Source organism: Saccostrea cucullata, unplaced genomic scaffold (genome assembly GCF_032062105.1).
Source record: "Saccostrea cucullata isolate Sc308-1 unplaced genomic scaffold, CSIRO_AGI_Scuc_v1 ctg3474, whole genome shotgun sequence".
NCBI classification, from domain to species: domain Eukaryota; kingdom Metazoa; phylum Mollusca; class Bivalvia; order Ostreida; family Ostreidae; genus Saccostrea; species Saccostrea cuccullata.
Window position 1 is genome coordinate 69999 of NW_026924803.1, and position 19822 is coordinate 89820.

Genomic DNA, 19822 nt, shown 5'->3' on the forward strand with positions numbered 1-19822 from the left:
CTAACCACGGTCAAAATGTATGATCCTCTCCCATTCTGGCCGTAGTTGCATGAGACGAGAATATTTTGTAGCTCATTAAAGTATTAACTAATGCAAGTATAGCATAGTCGGACCTTTCAATACCCATTCGCAGTGAACGAAATACTTCTGATGAATACTAGTATTAATAGAGAGGGTCTATCCTGTACCTAAAAAGAACTTTATTCATTTAAACCTATTTCATTTTAATATTAGTCAGATGTAAACTTAGTCTTATATATCGAAAGAAAAAAATATATTACAAATGAAATATGCGTCATTTAGAATTAAAAAAAAACCAGCCTCTTCAACCTCAGTCAATATATATATTGTAATTTGATTAGGGATGTCAACAAATATTCGAATATTCGAATATTCATTCGATGAGTTGATATTCGAATATAAAATTATGATTCGAATATTCGGATTTTAAGTATACAAACATCAAAAAGAAAAAAAATCTGGTAAAAACTGAAGCTTTATCAAAAATTGAATCAAATTCTTATCGTTGACCAACAAAAAGATTTTAATTAAAACAAAATTGAAAGACACTCCTCTTGAATTACCTTAAAGGTGTGAAGAGTGTGTTCATTAAAATAATTTGAATTATTTATTTGATCTTTTAATTAGATGTATAACAGTGTCCAGTACTTAGAATTAGTTTGTATTGTTGAAAGGACACATTTTGAAAGTAACAAACATCCCTTATTTATGTATACATAATTTAAAATCATTATCAGGAAATCAATTAGCTAAAAGTAATTGCTTTTAATGTCTCTCCATTAGATAATTGTTCTGTGTGGTATAAATCTGTAGGGTTATCAGTGTACACTTTGGTAAGACAATTAATTGATCTGGAACTTATTAAAAGAATCTTTTGAATTTTCTTGGGAAATTTTGTTTATTTATATATTAATGTTAACTCTACATTAATTCTGTAAAATTTTTAAAGAATATAATCATAGTGCATTTACAAAACTCTACATGAAATTTTATTCCAAAATAATGATATAAAAGGTATATTGCTTTACAAGAGAGTCATATTTTAATGCAAGATGTATTTATTTGATCGAATATTCGAATATATTCGAATACTACTATCGAATATTCGAATATCAATTATTGACAATTTTGACATCCCTAAATTTGATATATACTAGAATTCAAAATTAATTCTAAAATAATCATGCAACAGTGATGTATTCAAGTAACACTGCTCACAATTAAAGCATATATGAACCTTTTTCTCAACACAATATATATTATTCTTTGTATTACATGTACTTGTATTCTTTGTTATATATCCTTAAACATAAGTTGTAAATATTTATGTCTCTCTTTTTCGGATTTGGAGAAACGAAGCAATAGTGAAAATATCGATACGTATATCTAAAACATTAACAGTGATATGTGTTAAGCTGTATCAAATCTAAAATACAAAGTTTCGATAAAGATATTAAAATATAATATTCAAATCATTGTATCAAATTAAAAGGAATTTAATTGCTTGTTTGCCTCAGTATTTTCTGTAAAAAAAAAAATGGTTCTTTTAAAGGATTTGAATATCATTTTATTTATCCCTTTGTTTGTATCTCTTTCTTCCAGCTATCTGACTGTCTGTCTCTTAAATATCCGGGGCTTCAAGACGTTCCCTTGACTAGATAGAAAACACAGTAAAACTTCAATAATTACCATTTATATAGCACAAGGGCATATATAAATATTTTGACAAGTGATATCTCATTGTTCAGGAAAGGTGGATGTGTGTTTCTCTTAGAAATTATAAGCGATTTCTAAATTTTATTTCATTAAGGGTTGCAACTGCAACGCTTAATGATACACTAGTGTGTATCATTAAGCGTCGAATATATCGATATTTGCTTGTTTCATTAAGCGTCGATGTTGCACTGCATTTGTGACGCTTAATGATATAATTCTGTCATTAAGCGGCGATTTAGCATTAGCGGTTGATAATGTCAGCTATTAATGCAATAATTTATGGCATTAAGCGTTGCAATTGCAACGCTTAATGCTATTTGTATCATTAAGCGGCGTTTTATCATTAGAGGTTGCTACACCGCTACTTAAAAGTAATGAAGACAAGATGTGTTTGTTAAACACTGATGCCCATGTGTGGCAGCTTATGGCGAAGGTTGAAGTTTCTCAAATGTATGTCAAACTCAAAGGTCAAGGTCAAAGGGTTAAAATTGTTGGTATCGAAAGAATGTCTTGTCACAAGGAATACACATGTGAAATATAAAGAAATCCCGAGTACTTCCTGTTCAAAATTTAATTGCCAAGGTTATTTTCTTTTTTTTAAGTGGGTCTAACTCTAGGGCCAAGGTCAAATATATTTATACCTGTTGAAAGTTTACAATGAATACACATGTTAAGCATGAAAACCCTAGCACCTACTGATCAAAAATTTAAGCCAAATTACTGATCAAATTTCTGCAGACAAACAGTCAGACATTATTTATAAACACAAGAAACAAAATATGTATATATATATATATAGTCAAATGGAAACAAAAATTCTATTTTGGAGTCACAAGATCAATTGCAATTTCACGAACAGGGAGTGGCTAGGGAGATTGGACCCCCCCCCCCTGGAGTTTGTTAGCCTTTCGTATTTAAATAAGACTATATACTGAAGCAAATAAAAATTACTTTGGACATCATCCCTTTTAGAAAACATTGACCCCACGACCCCACTATCATTGTTTTTATTTTGTTTTCAGTTTTTTGTCTTTGCTTGTGAGAAAATTCTGGGCTGACATTTTTTTGACTGAGGTGTGAACCCCCCTCCCCCCTCCTGAAAAAAATCTGGATCTGCACCTGTAACTGAATGTCACATCGACAACGGGAGATAACTTCACAATGTGAAACCCGACTATACTGTGGCATGTGATGATCTTTGAACTTTAACCTAATCTAAATTTTGCATTTCGGTTCATTTTACCCCAATCTATACTTAAACTTGTACTTACCGACTGTCATAGGTCCTGTGAACTTCATGAAATATAATCCAGTTATAACACAAAATGATTTTTTCAATACACATCACACTGCAGCATGTGCATGCCATCCTATTTGACAAACCTTAGCTAAATGCAGATGAAGCACGAATCGGCCGAGGTGTGCCAAGTGGTGCTTAATCTAAAAATATGATAATGGGTGACGCAACCCAATTTAATGTAGAAATTTTCCAAAAGGTGTTTACATGTAAACATGTATACCGTAAATCTGGAAATTTTTACTTTGATTTTATTTTGCGAATCTGGGTCGAAATGCTGTTGATTATATTTTTTACGTTTCAAAATTTTGCGAATGACCACTACTTTGTTTACATTTTCTTATTGTTGAATTAAGACAAATATTTTTGCGTATGCAATGAATTTGCAAATTTGCTAAAAATTTATCTACAGCAAAAATTTCCAGATTTAAGGTAGTTCAAGAACAAAATTTAAAATTAATTCATAACAAACTATGTTTTAACATAACTTTTCCATCTTCATGTGTATCCTACTAAAAAAAAGTACGGTTCGTGAGAGTGTGTGTGTGTGTGGTGGTTTTTATGGGGGGATTATTAAATTTAAAAAGGTACCAATTATGAGCAAACCATTTTTTAAAATCTAATTTACACATAGGCGTCTGAACCGGGGGGCTTAACCCCCCTTTTTTTGCAAAGATGGACATTTTCTATGTATTGAAAATTGGGGTTTACCTTTTTTGTTGGTTTAGCCCCCCTCCCCACTTTCAATTTCCTTCCGACGCCTATGAAGCATATTAAATACATATAAGAGGCACTGAGTCATAGGTCACATAGTCACAGGGTCTGAAAATGTTATACTCAATGTCACGAATACATGTACTGTGTAAATTATAGAATTATTTTGACTTTTCCTTGGAAGGCTTTAAGCCTAATATGTACGAGTGTGTATAAAATAGAGGCAAACACCTTAGTGCGGGTATTACTGTCTCATGACAGCATCTAGTTACTTTTTCATTAACATTAAAAAAAATCCTGTTGCAAATTTGGTGATGCTTACTTCTACTTCAAAAGAATAAATGATCTTTTTGCATCAAAAGTCAATATCAAATTTGCATTAACGTGTAGCTGTTTTCTTCATTATGCCAATATTTTTAATTTCACGGCAATTCTGCAAAAGGCAATCCTTTAGCCTAAAATAAAACTAAACGTGTACAAAGAATATTTACATAGATCATGTTTATCTCATACAAAAACGCTTAATTTATATTTTTCCTAGAATCATTGAAAATGAGGTATCTATAACTAGTCACCACAAAAGAAACCATCTTAATAAGACTTGGTCAATAACCGTTTGGTTGTACATATACTAGTATGTTTTAAAAGATCTGCGAACGATAGTATTGTTCTATTGCCTACCTTCAAGTCAATTTTCAAAAGTGGGTGCGTACCATTAGAGCTACATTTTCGAAATTTTCATTACCGCTACATAGTCATTACCGCCACAAAAAACGTAACATTACCGCTACATATAAAAGTATACATTACCGCTACATTGCCTCTTTCGGTAGCCGGTCACTTATGAGTGTACAGATTGATGTAGGCCTGTTTCCCCTACTCACCACGGGGAGCTGAAAGAAGGACTTTGAACTGGATTTTTTTTATAACTTAAAAGCTATTTTATTTTATACGTAAAAAAATTCTTTAAATTAAGCACTGTTCATAGATAAAACCCATAGTCTTCAAACTGTCTTAACACAATCGGTTCAGCTTTGAATGCCATTTGCTTGACATACTACTTCTCTTGCATATTTTGCTTCTAGTTTCCTTTTTTATAAGAATGCATTGAAATACGGAATTCCACATTTACATGCACCTCCAAGATATGCAGAATGAGATATACATCTCCTAAACAAATCATGGACTAAGTATTAATATTAAAACATTTGAAGCAGTACAATTGCTTACATTGCCAAAAATTCAAAAATATTAGGATGCGAACTGTAAAACATTGTGCTGATTTCTTTGTGATTGGAACATATTCAATACCATACCTGGCTGATTCGATATGTAGCGGTTATGAGTTGTTTTCGACCAAAAAAATGAAGCAGTAATGATCGGTTAAAAATTTGAAACAAGAGGCTCATGGGCCACATCGCTCATCTGAGAAGCTTTGACCATACGATTCTTAACCAGATTTCCCATTGTAATACCTACTGTGACCCCAGCGTACCCAAAGGGTCTTAATTTGGACAATTCAAATTCCCTGTTGTGTCCCCGCCCAGCCCCTGGGGTCATGATTTGAACAATGTAGAATCTACATTACCCCAGGATGCTTCCACATAAGTTTCAGCTTGTCTGGCCCAGTGGTTCTTGAGAAGAAGATTTTTCCTATATATTTCTACGTAAAACTTTGATTCCCCATTGTGGCCCCACCCAACCCCCGGGGGTCACAATTTGAACAATTTAGAATCTACACTACCCAAGGATGCTTCCACATAAGTTTCAGCTTTTCGCCCAGTGGTTCTTGAGAAGAATATTTTTCAAGATTTTTTCCTATATATTTCTATGTAAAACTTTGATTCCCTATTGTGACCCCGCCCAAGCCCTGGGGGTCATGAATTGAACAATTCATAATCTACAATACCCCAGGATGCTTCCACATAAGTTTCAGCTTTTCTGGCCCAGTGGTTCTTGATAAGAAGATTTTACCTATATATTTCCATGTAAAAATTTGATTCCCTATTGTGGACCCGCCTAAACCCCCGTGGGTCATGATTTGAATAATTTAGAATCTACATTACCCAAGGTTGATTCCACATAAGTTTCAGCTTTTCTGGCCCAGTGGTTCTTGAGAAGGTTTTTTAATGACCCCATCCTATGTTTGTCTTTTCTTAATTGTGAAAAACATGTGTGAAAGGACCTGGCCCATCATTTTGATAATTTCAATTTCCCTTCATCCAAGGATGCTTTGTACCAAGTTTGGTTAAAACTGGCCCTTTTCTGGCCCAGTGGTTCTTGAGAAGGTTTTTTAATGACCCCATCCTATGTTTGTCTTTTCTTAATTGTGAAAAACATGTGTGAAAGGACCTGGCCCATCATTTTGATAATTTCAATTTCCCTTCATCCAAGGATGCTTTGTACCAAGTTTGGTTAAAACTGGCCCAATGGTTCCTAATAAGAAGTCGAAAATGTGAAAAGTTTACAGACAGACATACAGACAGACGGACGGACGACGGACAAAATGTGATAAGAAAAGCTCAATTGAGCCTTCAGCTCAGGAGAGCCAAAAATGTAGCGGTCATGAGTTGAAATTTTTGGCGATGTAGCGGTAATGTTGACCTCCCGAATAGTTAAAATTTTAAAATATATTTTATAGATAATTATATGGATTTCCATAAAGCATTACTTATTTGGGAAAACAAAGAGAGATAACTCTAAAATTTTGGTAAAAATCGTGTTTTTATCACTATAGAAATCAACCTCTTCGCTAGCCAAGGGTTTCTGATACGCTACTCTCCCCATGAACCCTTGGCATACGGTGAAGTCAAAAGACGGGATTGTTTTCAGCATGTGATCTCGAATCTATCAGGTACGCACAGCTTGCGTCATCGACAGAAACAAAAACGCGTGTTTAAGTAATAGTAAGATCATATGAGAGAAATCTTCGTCATGAAGAATGGGCGGAGCGAAGCGGAGCCCATTCTTCGTGACGAAGATGTCTCTTCATATGATCTTACTGACTTAGAACAGAACCTCAGGCAATCAAATGAATGGATGAAAAATAAACTTCTCCCACGGCTGTGTCATATATAAGGCTCAACTTGACCGCTCGTTGTACATATCGAGCACGCAATCAATATCGAACACACGCGGTTTCAGAATGGACTCCCAACCCATTCAGGTTAGCACGGGATTATATGAAATTGCTTGATTTAGTGGGGAAATGGTATGGTGAAGATATTAAAGTTACTGAACTAATGAAAACCCATGAACAAGAATCGAAATAGCTATATTTTTGAAAAATAATTGTGTTAAGATGACAAGGCCCCAGTCAGCAGGAGTAGGTATCGCTGTCTAATATCAAATGAAAATTAGATAAAAATTGTGATTAAATCTGTCTTCAAAGAAAGGTTCGTCTCTGATATACATGACGATGGTTGTATTTTCTGTATGTACCGAAATGTGAAAAAAATGATATTCAAAAAGGCGACAAAAGATTACAGTGGGAAAAAAGTGTAGCAAGGCCTAGAAAGATTAAATATCATTGTAAACAGCACGTGGGTTTTGAATAGTTTCTTTTTGTGTGCTGAACAAAGACCAATGAAGACACACCCATATAACTGTCAAGTGAACCAATCAGATAACGTTGAATTTTTCAGAAATAGAAGAATTCTTCACCATGAAGAATCAATTCTTCGCGAGAAATGGAAGCATTTGATTGGCTGAATAAGTAGGTTATGTTCTAAATCACAATAACATTAGTAGGGGTGCACGTGGAGATTGCTCGCTGCCGTCTGATCGGACATCTTTAATTCTTATTGATAAGTCGTGGCTTACTTGTCGAATGACATTAGAACATAACCTACTTATTCAGCCAATCAAATGCTTCCATTTCTCGCGAAGAAATGATTCTTCATGGTGAAGAATTCTTCTATTTCTGAAAAATTCAAGGGTGTCTGAATGGTTCACTTGACAGTTATATGGGTGTGTCTTCATTGGTCTTTGTTCAGCACACAAAAAGAAACTATTCAAAACCCACATGCTGTTTACAATGATATTTAAACTTTCTAGGCCTTGCTACACTTTTTCTTCCACTGTAATCTTTTGTCACCTGTTTTTGAATATTATTTTTTTTCACATTTCGGTACATGCAGAAAATACAACCATCGTCATGTATATCAGAGATGAACTTTGTCTTTGAAGACAGATTTAATCACAATTTTCATCAATTTTTTATTTGATATTAGACAGCGATACCTACTCCTGCTGACTGGGGCCTTGTCATCTTAACACAATTATTTTTCAAAAATATAGCTATTTCGATTCTTGTTCATGGGTTTTCATTAGTTCAGTATCTTTAATATCTTCACCATACCATTTCCCCACTAAATCAAGCAATTTCATATAATCCCGTGCTAACCTGAATGGGTTGGGAGTCCATTCTGAAACCGCGTGTGTTCGATATTGATTGCGTGCTCGATATGTACAACGAGCGGTCAAGTTGAGCCTTTTACATGACACAGCCGTGGGAGGAGTTTATTTTTAATCCATTCATTTGATTGGCTGAGGTTCTGTTCTAAGTCAGTAAGATCATATGAAGAGACATCTTCGTCACGAAAAATGGGCTCCGCTTCGCTCCGCCCATTCTTCATGACGAAGATTTCTCTCATATGATCTTACTATTACAAAGAACATAAAACACGAGTTTAAATACCCTTAGAACCGAATCACCGCATGCCGCAAAATAAACCCTAAAAGAGATTTAAATGTAGTAAAGCACATAAGTGAGATAACAGATATTACCAACGTAATACGTACTAACTGGATAGCCGAATCAACACACCAACACGCACACTAAAGCAACAAGGTTCGACTCCAAGGAACACCAACCATCCCCCCCCCCCAAAAAAAACACATTAATAATGTAACCGAAAAGAAATTTATGTGGTTAACAAAAGATATACCCGGTACTATCTGAATGTCATAATTACCCAAGAATTTCAAATCCTGGACAGAACTCCTGCTTTTGATAGTCGGAGAAATAGCTTTTCAGAGCTAATTTTTTGATGTTGATGTACCCAACTTTAAATAAATATTATCTCATCTCAGTTCAAGGTCATTAAAGATCATTACCGGCCGCCAGGAGGCGGTCGGTTATATGATATGAAAGTTTTAAGTCGCTGTGCGTTTCTGCGGAGTTAAGAACAATTTAAATAAAAATATTTAACATTGATATAATAGTATATTAAAAAGAGCGTCTAAATGTTTAACAAGAACGCACAATAAATATCAAATTAATTTTTTAAATAAAGAATGATGTAAATATTTCATCCAATCCTGATTGAGAAACTTAAGGCCGGTATACACGATGAGATTTGTAGCATAATACAAGTATTATAATACTTTTGTATCATAATACTTTCTTGTACTCACGATAATACATATCTTATAAGATTGTAAATAAACTACGTATTCCAACGTGTCTTTCACCGCCATATTTCTCTCTGTCAAAGTAATAACAATGGAGGATGCGGCTCTGATAGCAGTGTCTATCATCGTACTATGCACTGAGTGATATCTTCCACACGTCATTTTGCCCTTCCCATTAAGCCACGAGTTTTTCGATGTCTTTACCTGTAAAGTAGACCATTATCATTTATCATGTGTATTTTTTACTAATGATAAAAATGGATGACCCCTAGTGTCATTACATTTCATTGGTTGAAAGTGATGGGTTAGATAAGACTTGTAATTAGGAAATAGAGCATTGCTCTATTCTTAATACAGTTTTATAAGATTCGAAAAATCTTATGATACACTGTATTAAGAGTGTATACACAGTAAGATTTTGTATTACAATACAAATCTTATAATACCGGCCTTCAGACATGTTTGAGGTGCGGAGAAAATTAGGACATGTGTTGGGTATAGTCTAAAGCAAAGACCGCGTTATGTATATTGTACAATTTTACTTTCTCTATTTAAACAGGATTTATTGTACGTATTTATTCTAAAATGCCGTGTACACATGTACATATATAAAAATTTTCAAAAATATGGTTAAATGTTAATTCATCAAAAGACCTAGCAGGCTTCAGAATATTACAAGATTTTGCCCTTAGCAGACGAGGATAATGCACGTTTTACAATGTGCCAAGAATTTTCCCGCTACAACTCAAAGAAACTGAAAGAGAAGAAAGTAGAGGGAGTTTAGTTTTTTCCTCTAAGAGAGAGAGCAATGAGCCACACATATTTGTTGCGTTTTTATTAAATTAAAACTACACTGCATATCTAGTTGTAGATTATATTAAACTTTAGTTTTAAACTTTTATTGTGAATGCCTCTTAATTATGCAGGCCCACGGTTTGTTGACGCAGAGGACCTGGGGTACTTTGCTTACATATACATGTAATACTGAACATGCATTATATAATTATAAGAAAATCATGCAATGTCGTGCACAAGCGTTTAATGTCACGAGGATATATATTAACAGATACATATAAGATATTTTAAAACAGATCACCATTCCAGTCTTTAGTTGCTCCATAAAAGGAACAATTAATTGGTTTGCGGCCGATTTTTGACGCTTGCGTCAATATATGTTTCTTGTTCAATATCTTATATGCCACACAGACACAAATGATAGCCAAAAATATCGCGAATGCTTTTGATAGCCCATTTTTGCTTTGAAGAAATTGCATCAGAAACATACAAAAGAAAATTGAGATTTTTTTTTGATAGGCATTTTTGCAAAATCTGGTCTTTTTGTCTGTGAGATTTGTGGAATAGCTGTAAAGTTAACAATTAAACTAGAGGTACTGTGAGGGATGAGCTTACTAAATGATACCCCCCGCCTCCCATATGGTTTTAACTGGTGAAAAAGTCCATGTTTTCCTGTGGCCGGGAAACCCAAAATATGTGTCGGATCAAAAAGTAAAATAGGAGGTGCACAATGGCAATATGTAATAAAGATTCTGTGCAAGTTTCATCAAATTTCATTCAGTGGTATGAGAGGAGTTGCGGATAAGAGATGGGTACCCCAAAGCGTCACAGACGGACGGACGGACGGAAATACCGATTACTATATACCCTCCCGCTTTTCAAGCGGGGGGTATAATAACGCATCTAAAAAAGTATGACAAAACTATCTTACATTTGTATTGCTCCTACTATGTGTGTTTTTTTTTAAGACAATCTTTTTTTTTCTGAAGAATAGCAAATTTATATGCTATATTAATAAAGAGTCATCCGCAGCTATTATAAAATTCAAGTCCCCTCCCCGGGGTAAACTTTTCGATACTGAACTAATATATGCTTTTTCCTTGCTGATATGCTTTTTCCTTGCTGAATATAAATATCAGTTATAATTCTATAATGACAGAAGGCAACCAGTCATAAAGTAAGAGAACAAATATGCTTTTTAACAATCGCTATTTTGAAGTAAGCCTTGGATACATTATCATATATGCTTTGCTTATTATTTATCATTGCATTTCAGGATGAACTTGGAACAGTTTTTCGTCTGTTACGAAAGTATTATTCTAATGTGTCCAAATTATCTTGACGCTAATCCACTGATGATGAGTAAGCGGTCCCTACAGTCAGTGATGTTTGGGCTGTGTGAAAACAAAGAAAGTAAGGATTAGGTCATAAATACGTACAGTCTTCTTTCAAATATGAGTAGTTTATTTTTTAGTGGAAAAATGACAACTACAACTTAAATTTTTTTTAGCTCACCTGAGCCAAAGGCTCAAGTGAGCTTTTTTGATCACAATTTGTCCGTTGTCTGTCGTCGTTGTCGTCGTCGTTGTTGTTAACTTTTCACATTTTCGACTTCTTCTAAAGAACCGCTAGGCCAATTTCAACCAGACTTGCCACAAACCATCCTTGGGTAAAGGGAATTCAAGTTTGTTCAAATGAAGTGCCATGCCCTCATTCAAGGGGAGATAAATGGGAATTAATGAAAATTTTGTGGTATCTTTTAAAAATCTTCTTCTCAAGAACCACTGGGCCAGGAAAGATAAAACTTATGGGGAAACATCCTCAGGTAGTGTAGATTAAAATTTGTTCAAATCATGACCCCCGGGGGTAGGGCGGGGCCACAATGGCCGACCAAATTTTTACATAGAAATATATAGGAACATTCTTTAAAAATCTTCTTCTCAAGAATAACAAAGCCATAATTGATGATATTTGTGTGGAAGCATCCTCAGGTAGTGTAGATTCAAGTTTGTTCAAATCATGACCCCCGGGGGTAGGGTGGGGCAAAAATGGCCGGTCAAAGTTTTACATAGGAATATATAGGAAAAATCTTTAAAAATCTTCTTCTCAAGAACCACTGGGTCAGGAAAGATGAAACTCATGTGGAATCATCTTCAGGTAGTGAAGATTCAAGTTTGTTCAAATCATGACCCCCGGGGGTAGGGTGGGGCCAAAATGGCCGACCAAAGTTTTACATGTACATAGGTATATAAAGGAAAAATCTTTAAAAATCTTCTTCTCAAGAACCACTGGGTCAGGAAAGATGAAACTCATGTGGAATCATCCTCAGGTAGTGTAGATTCAAGTTTGTTCAAATCATGACCCCCGGGGTTAGGGTGGGGCAAAAATGGCCGGTCAAAGTTTTACATAGGAATATATAGGAAAAATCTTTAAAAATCTTCTTCTCAAGAACCACTGGGCCAGGAAAGATTAAACTCATGTGGAATCATCCTTAGGTAGTGTAGATTCAAATTTGTTCAAATCATGACCCCCGGGGGTAGGGTGGGGCCAAAATGGCCGATCAAAGTTTTACATACGAATATATTAGGAAAAATCTTTAAAAATCTTCTTCTCAAGAACCACTGGGCCAGGAAAGATGAAACTCATGTGGAATCATCCTCAGGTAGTGTAAATTCTAGTTTATTCAAATCATGACCCCCTGGGGGGTTAAAATTCAAGCCCCCCCCCAACCTCAGTAAACTTTCAGTTCTGATCTGATATCTGTTTTTCCTAGCCAATTGCTCAGGTGAGCGATGTGGCCCCGGGGCCTCTTGTTTCAAAATTTGATGTTTGCCCGTCGTTCTCCTTAGGAGCCATGACATTTTTGGTTAATGACAAGATAGGATAATGGCCGAATATGGTGCCTTATCTGATGTAAAAATCAGAACAAGGGTAAAATTTTGAAATAAAAAACAGCACTAATTTGGATTCAAAGCATATATGAAAGTCACTGTAGGGTACAGAAGAAGGACATTCTCCCAAATTTTCTCATTTCTGGTGAATTGTCATAATATTTTAGATATTTTTTCTCTTCGGAAAACATAGAGCACAAGCTTGACTAATATGTCTACTTGAGATTTTTCCATGAAATATGTAAATTTGTTAGATAGGCAAGCTTGTGCTCTTCGTTTTTCCGAAAGAAAATGTGCTGAAAATTGGCATTAAAATGAAGAAAAAAAATGGAAAATTTACATATTTTCTGACCCTCTGTGTATTCCAAAAAATTAGAACCAATACTCATTTGTGTATTCCAAAAAATTAGAACCAATACTCATTTGTGGCAGGTTTTTAATTGATAAACTGTAACATCATTCTGAAAAATACCCAAAATCAGGGGGCCAAAAAGGGGTCTTAGCCTATCTTGTCCTCTAGAATAAATTGAATTATTAAAAAAAAAAAGATTGTGCCCATGAGATAAGAATGCTGATGGCAATTGTCACACATTTTGAGTTTTTCATGGGTTTTATTAGAGCAAAATAAGGAGTTGACAAATCTGTTTTTTTACGGCGGAACTCCATATCCAGTATATTTATTCTTCATAAATATCAATGATACTCCAACAGTTAAATCATGACGTCATGTTACATTGAACCAACGTCATACATTTTCGGAGGGAAACAATTTTTTATGCGAGTTTAATTCGCAGTAAATTAATGCGAATCAAATAAATGCGAATTATTGCCCTGTTTACACGGAGAGTTTGATTCGAATTAAACAGGTTAGGGGGAAACGTAAATTCCGCTATAATAGTGGTATTTCACTATTACAGTATAGTGAAATTACGCTATATTTCCCGTCGTGGATACCCTCAATTTCATCCGATACCATGATAATAGTATTTTGTTACCTTCTAAAACTGAATCAAGGCATTTGAACCGCAAGTCATGGTGGGTATTAAAATGAACAAAAACTGTCAGGCTTTCATGTTTTGAAATTTAATTAATTTTCTTCTGTTGCGTTTAATAATGCGAGCACTCTTTTTTTTAACGGTGGAGTTGCATTTTTAACATAGCAACCGATGATTGCAGCACTTTTTTTTAGTATCTAAGCCTGTTTGAATCTCACTTATTGTTCATTAACGTGCACAAATTGATGCTTGTTACAATTGTCAACTTGCACTGAAAAGGTTTTATGGAATTAAACAATAAAAGGATTATTTCTGTCTGCATGGTTACGGGTATGGAGGCTCGTTATGGAAAACGAAAAGACACATTATGGCAAAAATAAAAAAAAGAGTGTAATGATAAATTCGATTTCTATCCTCTTTACAAAATCAATTTATAATAAATAATCAAAAAATTACTTTTTAAAAAATAAAAACGATTCTAGAAAATATATATAATTTCTGCTGGTTAATTGTTTATTTCAGAAAAAAGACTCAATTTATTTTGGTGTCCGGAATATTTGACAAGAGTGCCTGTAACCTTATTTTAAACATGTTCAAATAATTATGATTGGAACAATCTTTTTAACTCTGCACAAATGAATCTTATTTAACACTTTCTAGTTAGGCACTTAGGCAAGAATGATTTAACTTTAAAACCTGAGAGAAATAGCTGTAGTTTTTTTCTTGCTATTTAAAAATATTTATATCTAATTATATTCTAGGAAATGAAAGAATGTAACAAAAATCACACCAGAAGTATTAATTTTTCAAGCTTTTCGAATTATGCTATTGTATTATTGTTTAAAACACAAGGAAACTTCAAATAACCAATCACCACTGCTCAATATTCAGCATAAGATGTGTCTAAAATATCTTTGACTCAATTCATATTTTCCACAATCAAAAATTTATGTCAAGACCAAATCGACCGCAAACAATTTAGCATTTGATAAAGTACTATCACAATTTTGAATGCATAACCATGCAATGGAAGTATAAGATATTCAAAGCTGAACTAGAATCACGAGAAGCCTATATTTTCATTTTCAATCAAATCTTTTATCACTGACTTCATATGCGTCAGAACCGGGGGAGGGGGGCTTAGCCCCCACTTTTTTTTTTATTTTGCAGTGATAGACATTTTCTATGTATTGAAAATTGAGGTTTACCTTTTTTATTGGTTTAGCCCCCCCCCCCCCCTTTCAATTTGCTTCCGACTCCTATGGACTTGATTAATCCATCTGATGAGCAAATGCACTTAAATATCTATGTGCGTATTTATTTTTTAAAAAAAATATTTATTTATATTGCTTTGAAGACAGTCTGAAATAAAAATGACCGAACCACGTGTTCCTTGGGTCCTGATCACGTGATAATTTCTATCGTTTATGCAGTATAGGTTATGCCGCAAGGCGCTTTGCAAAATATGGAATCGAAATTATTCTTTTATCATTCACAACATTTGCAGGTCTGTAGCATATTCAATTTCTATGAGCTGAACAGTTTTTGATTTTTTATTAACCATGAACTATATGTACCACGTCGTTATGATGCAACCGGAAATTCAAAATTTCCTTTTATTTCTATATAGTACCTTTTGTAAACTCTTTTTATATAGTCAAAAATTATCAAATATCTTGATGAGAAATAACAATGAAATTGAAACTGTATAACAATAATATTTTAATTTTGTTTATTAAGCATTAAAAAAAATATTTTACTTATGATTTTCTACATGTTATCAAAGAAGTATTATGCTGAATAATAAAATAACTTCTCAATTCTGAATTATAAAATTACTTCTCAATTCCCATGTTCACTATCTAACACAACCATGCACAGAAAGATCAGCCGCTGCGATAATAATGGGTCTTTCCGTTTACCATAACGGGCCTCCATACCCGTAACCATGCAGACAGAAATAATCTATTTCTTGTTTAATTCCATAAAACCTTTCCAGTTTAAGTTGACAATCGCAACAAGAGTCAACTTGTGCACATTAATGAGCAATAAGTGAGATTCAAACAGGCTTAATTACCCCCGCAATCATCGGTTGCTATGTTAAAAATGCAACTTCCGTTAAAAAAAAGAGTGCTCGCATTATTAAACGCAATGGTAGAAAATTAATTAAAATTCAAAACATGCAATCATGACAGTTTTTGTTCATTTTAATACCCACCATGACTTGCGGTTCAAACGCCTTGCATGGTATCGGATGAAATTGAGAGTATCCACGACGGGAAATATAGCGTAATTTCACTATAATAGTGAAATACCACTATTATAGCGGAATTTACGTTTCCCCCCAACCTGTTAAACGTAAAGTTACTCAGCGTTCACACGGAGAATGAAGAGGAAATTTTTTAATTCGCATTAGTTTACTTCGCATTAGCTGTCGTGTGAACGCAATTTATGCCCTGTTCAGACGACGAGTTTAATTCGCAGTAAATTAATGCGATGTAAACCAATGCGAATCAAATTAATGCGAATTAAATTGCGTTCACACGACAGCTAATGCTAAGTAAACTAATGCGAATTAAACATTTTCTTCTACATTCAGGCGCCAGTAAGTCTATTATGACGTCATTTGTAAATCACGTCATGTATGCAGATCCATCTTTGATACATCATGTAGTGGCTACAGGTATTCATTGATTTTAGTGATTAACATACTTTCCCTCAATTTTTGACCTATGTATAACCACCAACACGTGTCCTGTGACTTAATTCTGGCCTTACGCATGCGTCAAAATTTAAATCGAATTAGCTTCGCTTAGCGTTCACACGGAGCTAATGCAAAGTACTTTAATGCGCAGTAAATTAATTCGGATTAAACTAATTCGCATTAAATTCTCCATGTGAACGCTTAGCGAAGCTAATTTGCAGTAACTTTACGTTTAATTCGATTAAAACTCTCCGTGTGAACAGGGCATTAAAATAATAAATATCGATTTTTACTTAAGAAAAGGTTAGACTGTTAGTTTAAGGTCAAGATCTAGTAAATGAAAGATGCCTACAGATTTATCAAATTGAAGAAATAAATTCCTTTAATGATGCTTTATAACATTAGATTGGTCAAATAAGGTGTTTCGGGGCAAACTTTTTAGGAAAACAAGATGAAAATCCATACTTTAAACTGTCATTTTCAATGAAAAATTAAGAAAACCAGTCTTCAATATGGGAGTTTTTTTCCATATCATACTAAGAAAATGTATCCAGATTGCCTACAGTCTTTCAGAAAACGGTAATTTGTATCTTCTGAGTCTCTTTTTTAAGATAATGTCAAATATAATATAGGTATCGGGACTACTTTTTACATAATTTCCAATTGAATTCTATGAAAATACTCTATTTTATACATTATTCTAAGAGCCGTAAAGTTCGGGAAAAAGAAAGTTGAAAGTGATTGTGACGTTATAATGGATCTAGCACCAAAAAGTTAGTCTAGGAACATTTACTAGATCTTGACTTTAAAGGAATAAACTCGTACGATGGAAATTTATAGAAGTACTAACTTGATGTTTTATGAAAGGGTCTACTAGCTCTCCTGTCTTAGCAAGGATGAGCCAGGGAACCAGACTACTCATAGTACATGCATGTCTCCATAAATCTGTGCGTCATTGATACTAGTATTATAGAGAATTGATTCACGGTTCTTATTTTCTTATGATTTGCAAATTCAAACGAATAATCAGAAATATTTTTGCAGTATACTTACAAGGTTTGGAATGTGCGGAAAAGAAAAGTAATAAATTTCATCTTTACATGCAAAACTGCTTTGGATTACGCCATTTTGGAAATGCAGTAGATGCTCGTGCTGCGCGAAACTGGACCGGGTTTTGTGGGTAAAAATTCTAATGCTTACATATATCTTATAAAGATTTGTCTAACTATATAAGTCACTGATAGTATATTTGATGAAATGAGCAATAATAGTAACTTGAAAGTGATCGAAGTGCAGCGTGTAAAGGGGTAACTGTGTATGGACCAGTTCTTCTGATTGTACATAAATCTGCAAAAAAGATGAAGATATTTATGGTGGCATATTTCTGCCCCCAAAATGCAAGATATATTATGTAAACATGCAATATATTTATGTCATCATGCAATTAAATTATTGTAAGTTGACATGTAAGTTACCAATCTTTTAAGATAATGTTACTGAACTAACGCCTTTATCTGACATAATAGATGCAAGATAATTATAAAGACATGCGACTTATATATGTCAACATGCAAGATAATTATGTAGACATGCAACTTATTTATGTCAACATGCAAGGCAATTATGTCAACATGCAAGATGTGTACAGTCAAAACTGCCATAGCGACCCACTGTATTAAGCGACTCACTGTGACATGTGACCGTAAGAATTCCCCCCAACGCTTTTCCATATATATTCTACCTGTATTTAACGACCACCTGTCTAATGCGACCAACGACCGTGATTTTCCCGACCATTTTCAGTAATTTCAAGCAATTTTACCTGAATTAAACGACTACATAATTTCCGATTCCTACTTTCGATTTCGGTCGAGCATGATACGTTTTTGGTTCAAAACAACTACAGAAACGCTTTTATTTCATTCAAGAATTATACAATTTGAATAAAACATTTAAGAATGAATATTTTTACTTACGCTTTGATATTTATTGTATAAACATTAAAATCTAAAACATAAACATAACGTTTTTCTGCCCAGTTATCGAGCGCCATTTTGAAAAATAGACGTTGGAGGTCGATCCCGAAATCATTTCATGCTATAAGGGCCAAATGGATATTCAGCTATAAAATCTGCCTGTTTAACTTTAAGAGGCAGTCCACCGAAAAACCAGGCAATAGGTGGCACATCGCATGTCATGGATTTTAATTATTTTTTGCATGTAGACTTATTAAAGCAAGTGTTTACACATGACAATATCAAAAAAAAAATTAGTGGTCCTCTAGTCCTATTTTTGGTAAAAGTCTAATTTTAAGTGCAAAAAGGTCAACGTGAGGGTAAAAAAGTACTAGGTTTTTATTTTGTTTTATATGTAACAGATACTCAAAAGCTGGATGTGTAAATCAATATCATTTGTAGCATAGACTCTTATCTTTTATATTATGATGAATAAGACTCCAAATTATATTTCTTTAGAAGAAAATTATGTGGTCCAAAATTAAGTTTAACAAGTGAATTTTTGAATTCAGTATCCAATTTTCGATACGTTATAAAATCCAATGCATTACTATGACAGAATATTTTCCTCATGTTATTATGAATACAACGTACAAACTTTTGAGTCATTTAATAAAATTTGTGGGAACAGGTATATTGAGAGAAATAAAAGGAGTCAAATTTACTTAATATTATTTATGAATTTTCCCAAATTAAACCGATCCCGATCGGAATTATATACAGAAGAAAATACTATAATTGTATTGTCTAATTTGGCTCGTTTGTTGTAATATAGTTAAAAAATATACTTTATAAATTTTTATACATGTTTTATTGTTGGAAGTTGCCTTTAGCTTGAAAAAATTATAAATTTTGCATTATTTTCGACCGGGATCGGTTTTATTTCCATCGGGTTTGGTTTTTACCGTGAAATTAGAAATATTCTTCATTTTAATTCATCAGAAATATGCCTATTTCTTTTCAGTCAGCAAAATGTTAAAGTGATTTTGCCCATAGATTCAAATGTTTATATTTAAATTCCTAATGTCTTTTACGTACATGAAGATAACAGTGTACATGTGAAACATCTGTTTGATTTCTTGATACACGGTATTTTAAAAAAAGTGTTTGTACATTTATAATGCAACAACTGAGAGCAGACAGCTTAGCTTCATTAAATATCTTATTTCCAAGTAAATTTTTAAAAAAATGTTCTCAGGAATTAAATATGTGTAGTTAAATTCTATAAGTGCATGGCGAAATTATTCTTGCACGTACCT

The 19822-nt window shown here is 33.8% G+C and overlaps 1 protein-coding gene across 1 annotated transcript in view; it reads left to right on the top strand.

Moving 5' to 3' along the window:
* Positions 1 to 19822, top strand: part of LOC134267343 (uncharacterized) — a gene marked incomplete at its 5' end in the record, with an annotated part of 62483 nt that overhangs the window by 12615 nt on the left and 30046 nt on the right. Inside the window, 2 exons of the mRNA XM_062749568.1 lie at positions 11235 to 11371; positions 17593 to 17728. Of these exons, the coding sequence (XP_062605552.1) occupies positions 11235 to 11371; positions 17593 to 17728 (273 nt within the window). The remainder of the gene's footprint in view (positions 1 to 11234; positions 11372 to 17592; positions 17729 to 19822) is intronic.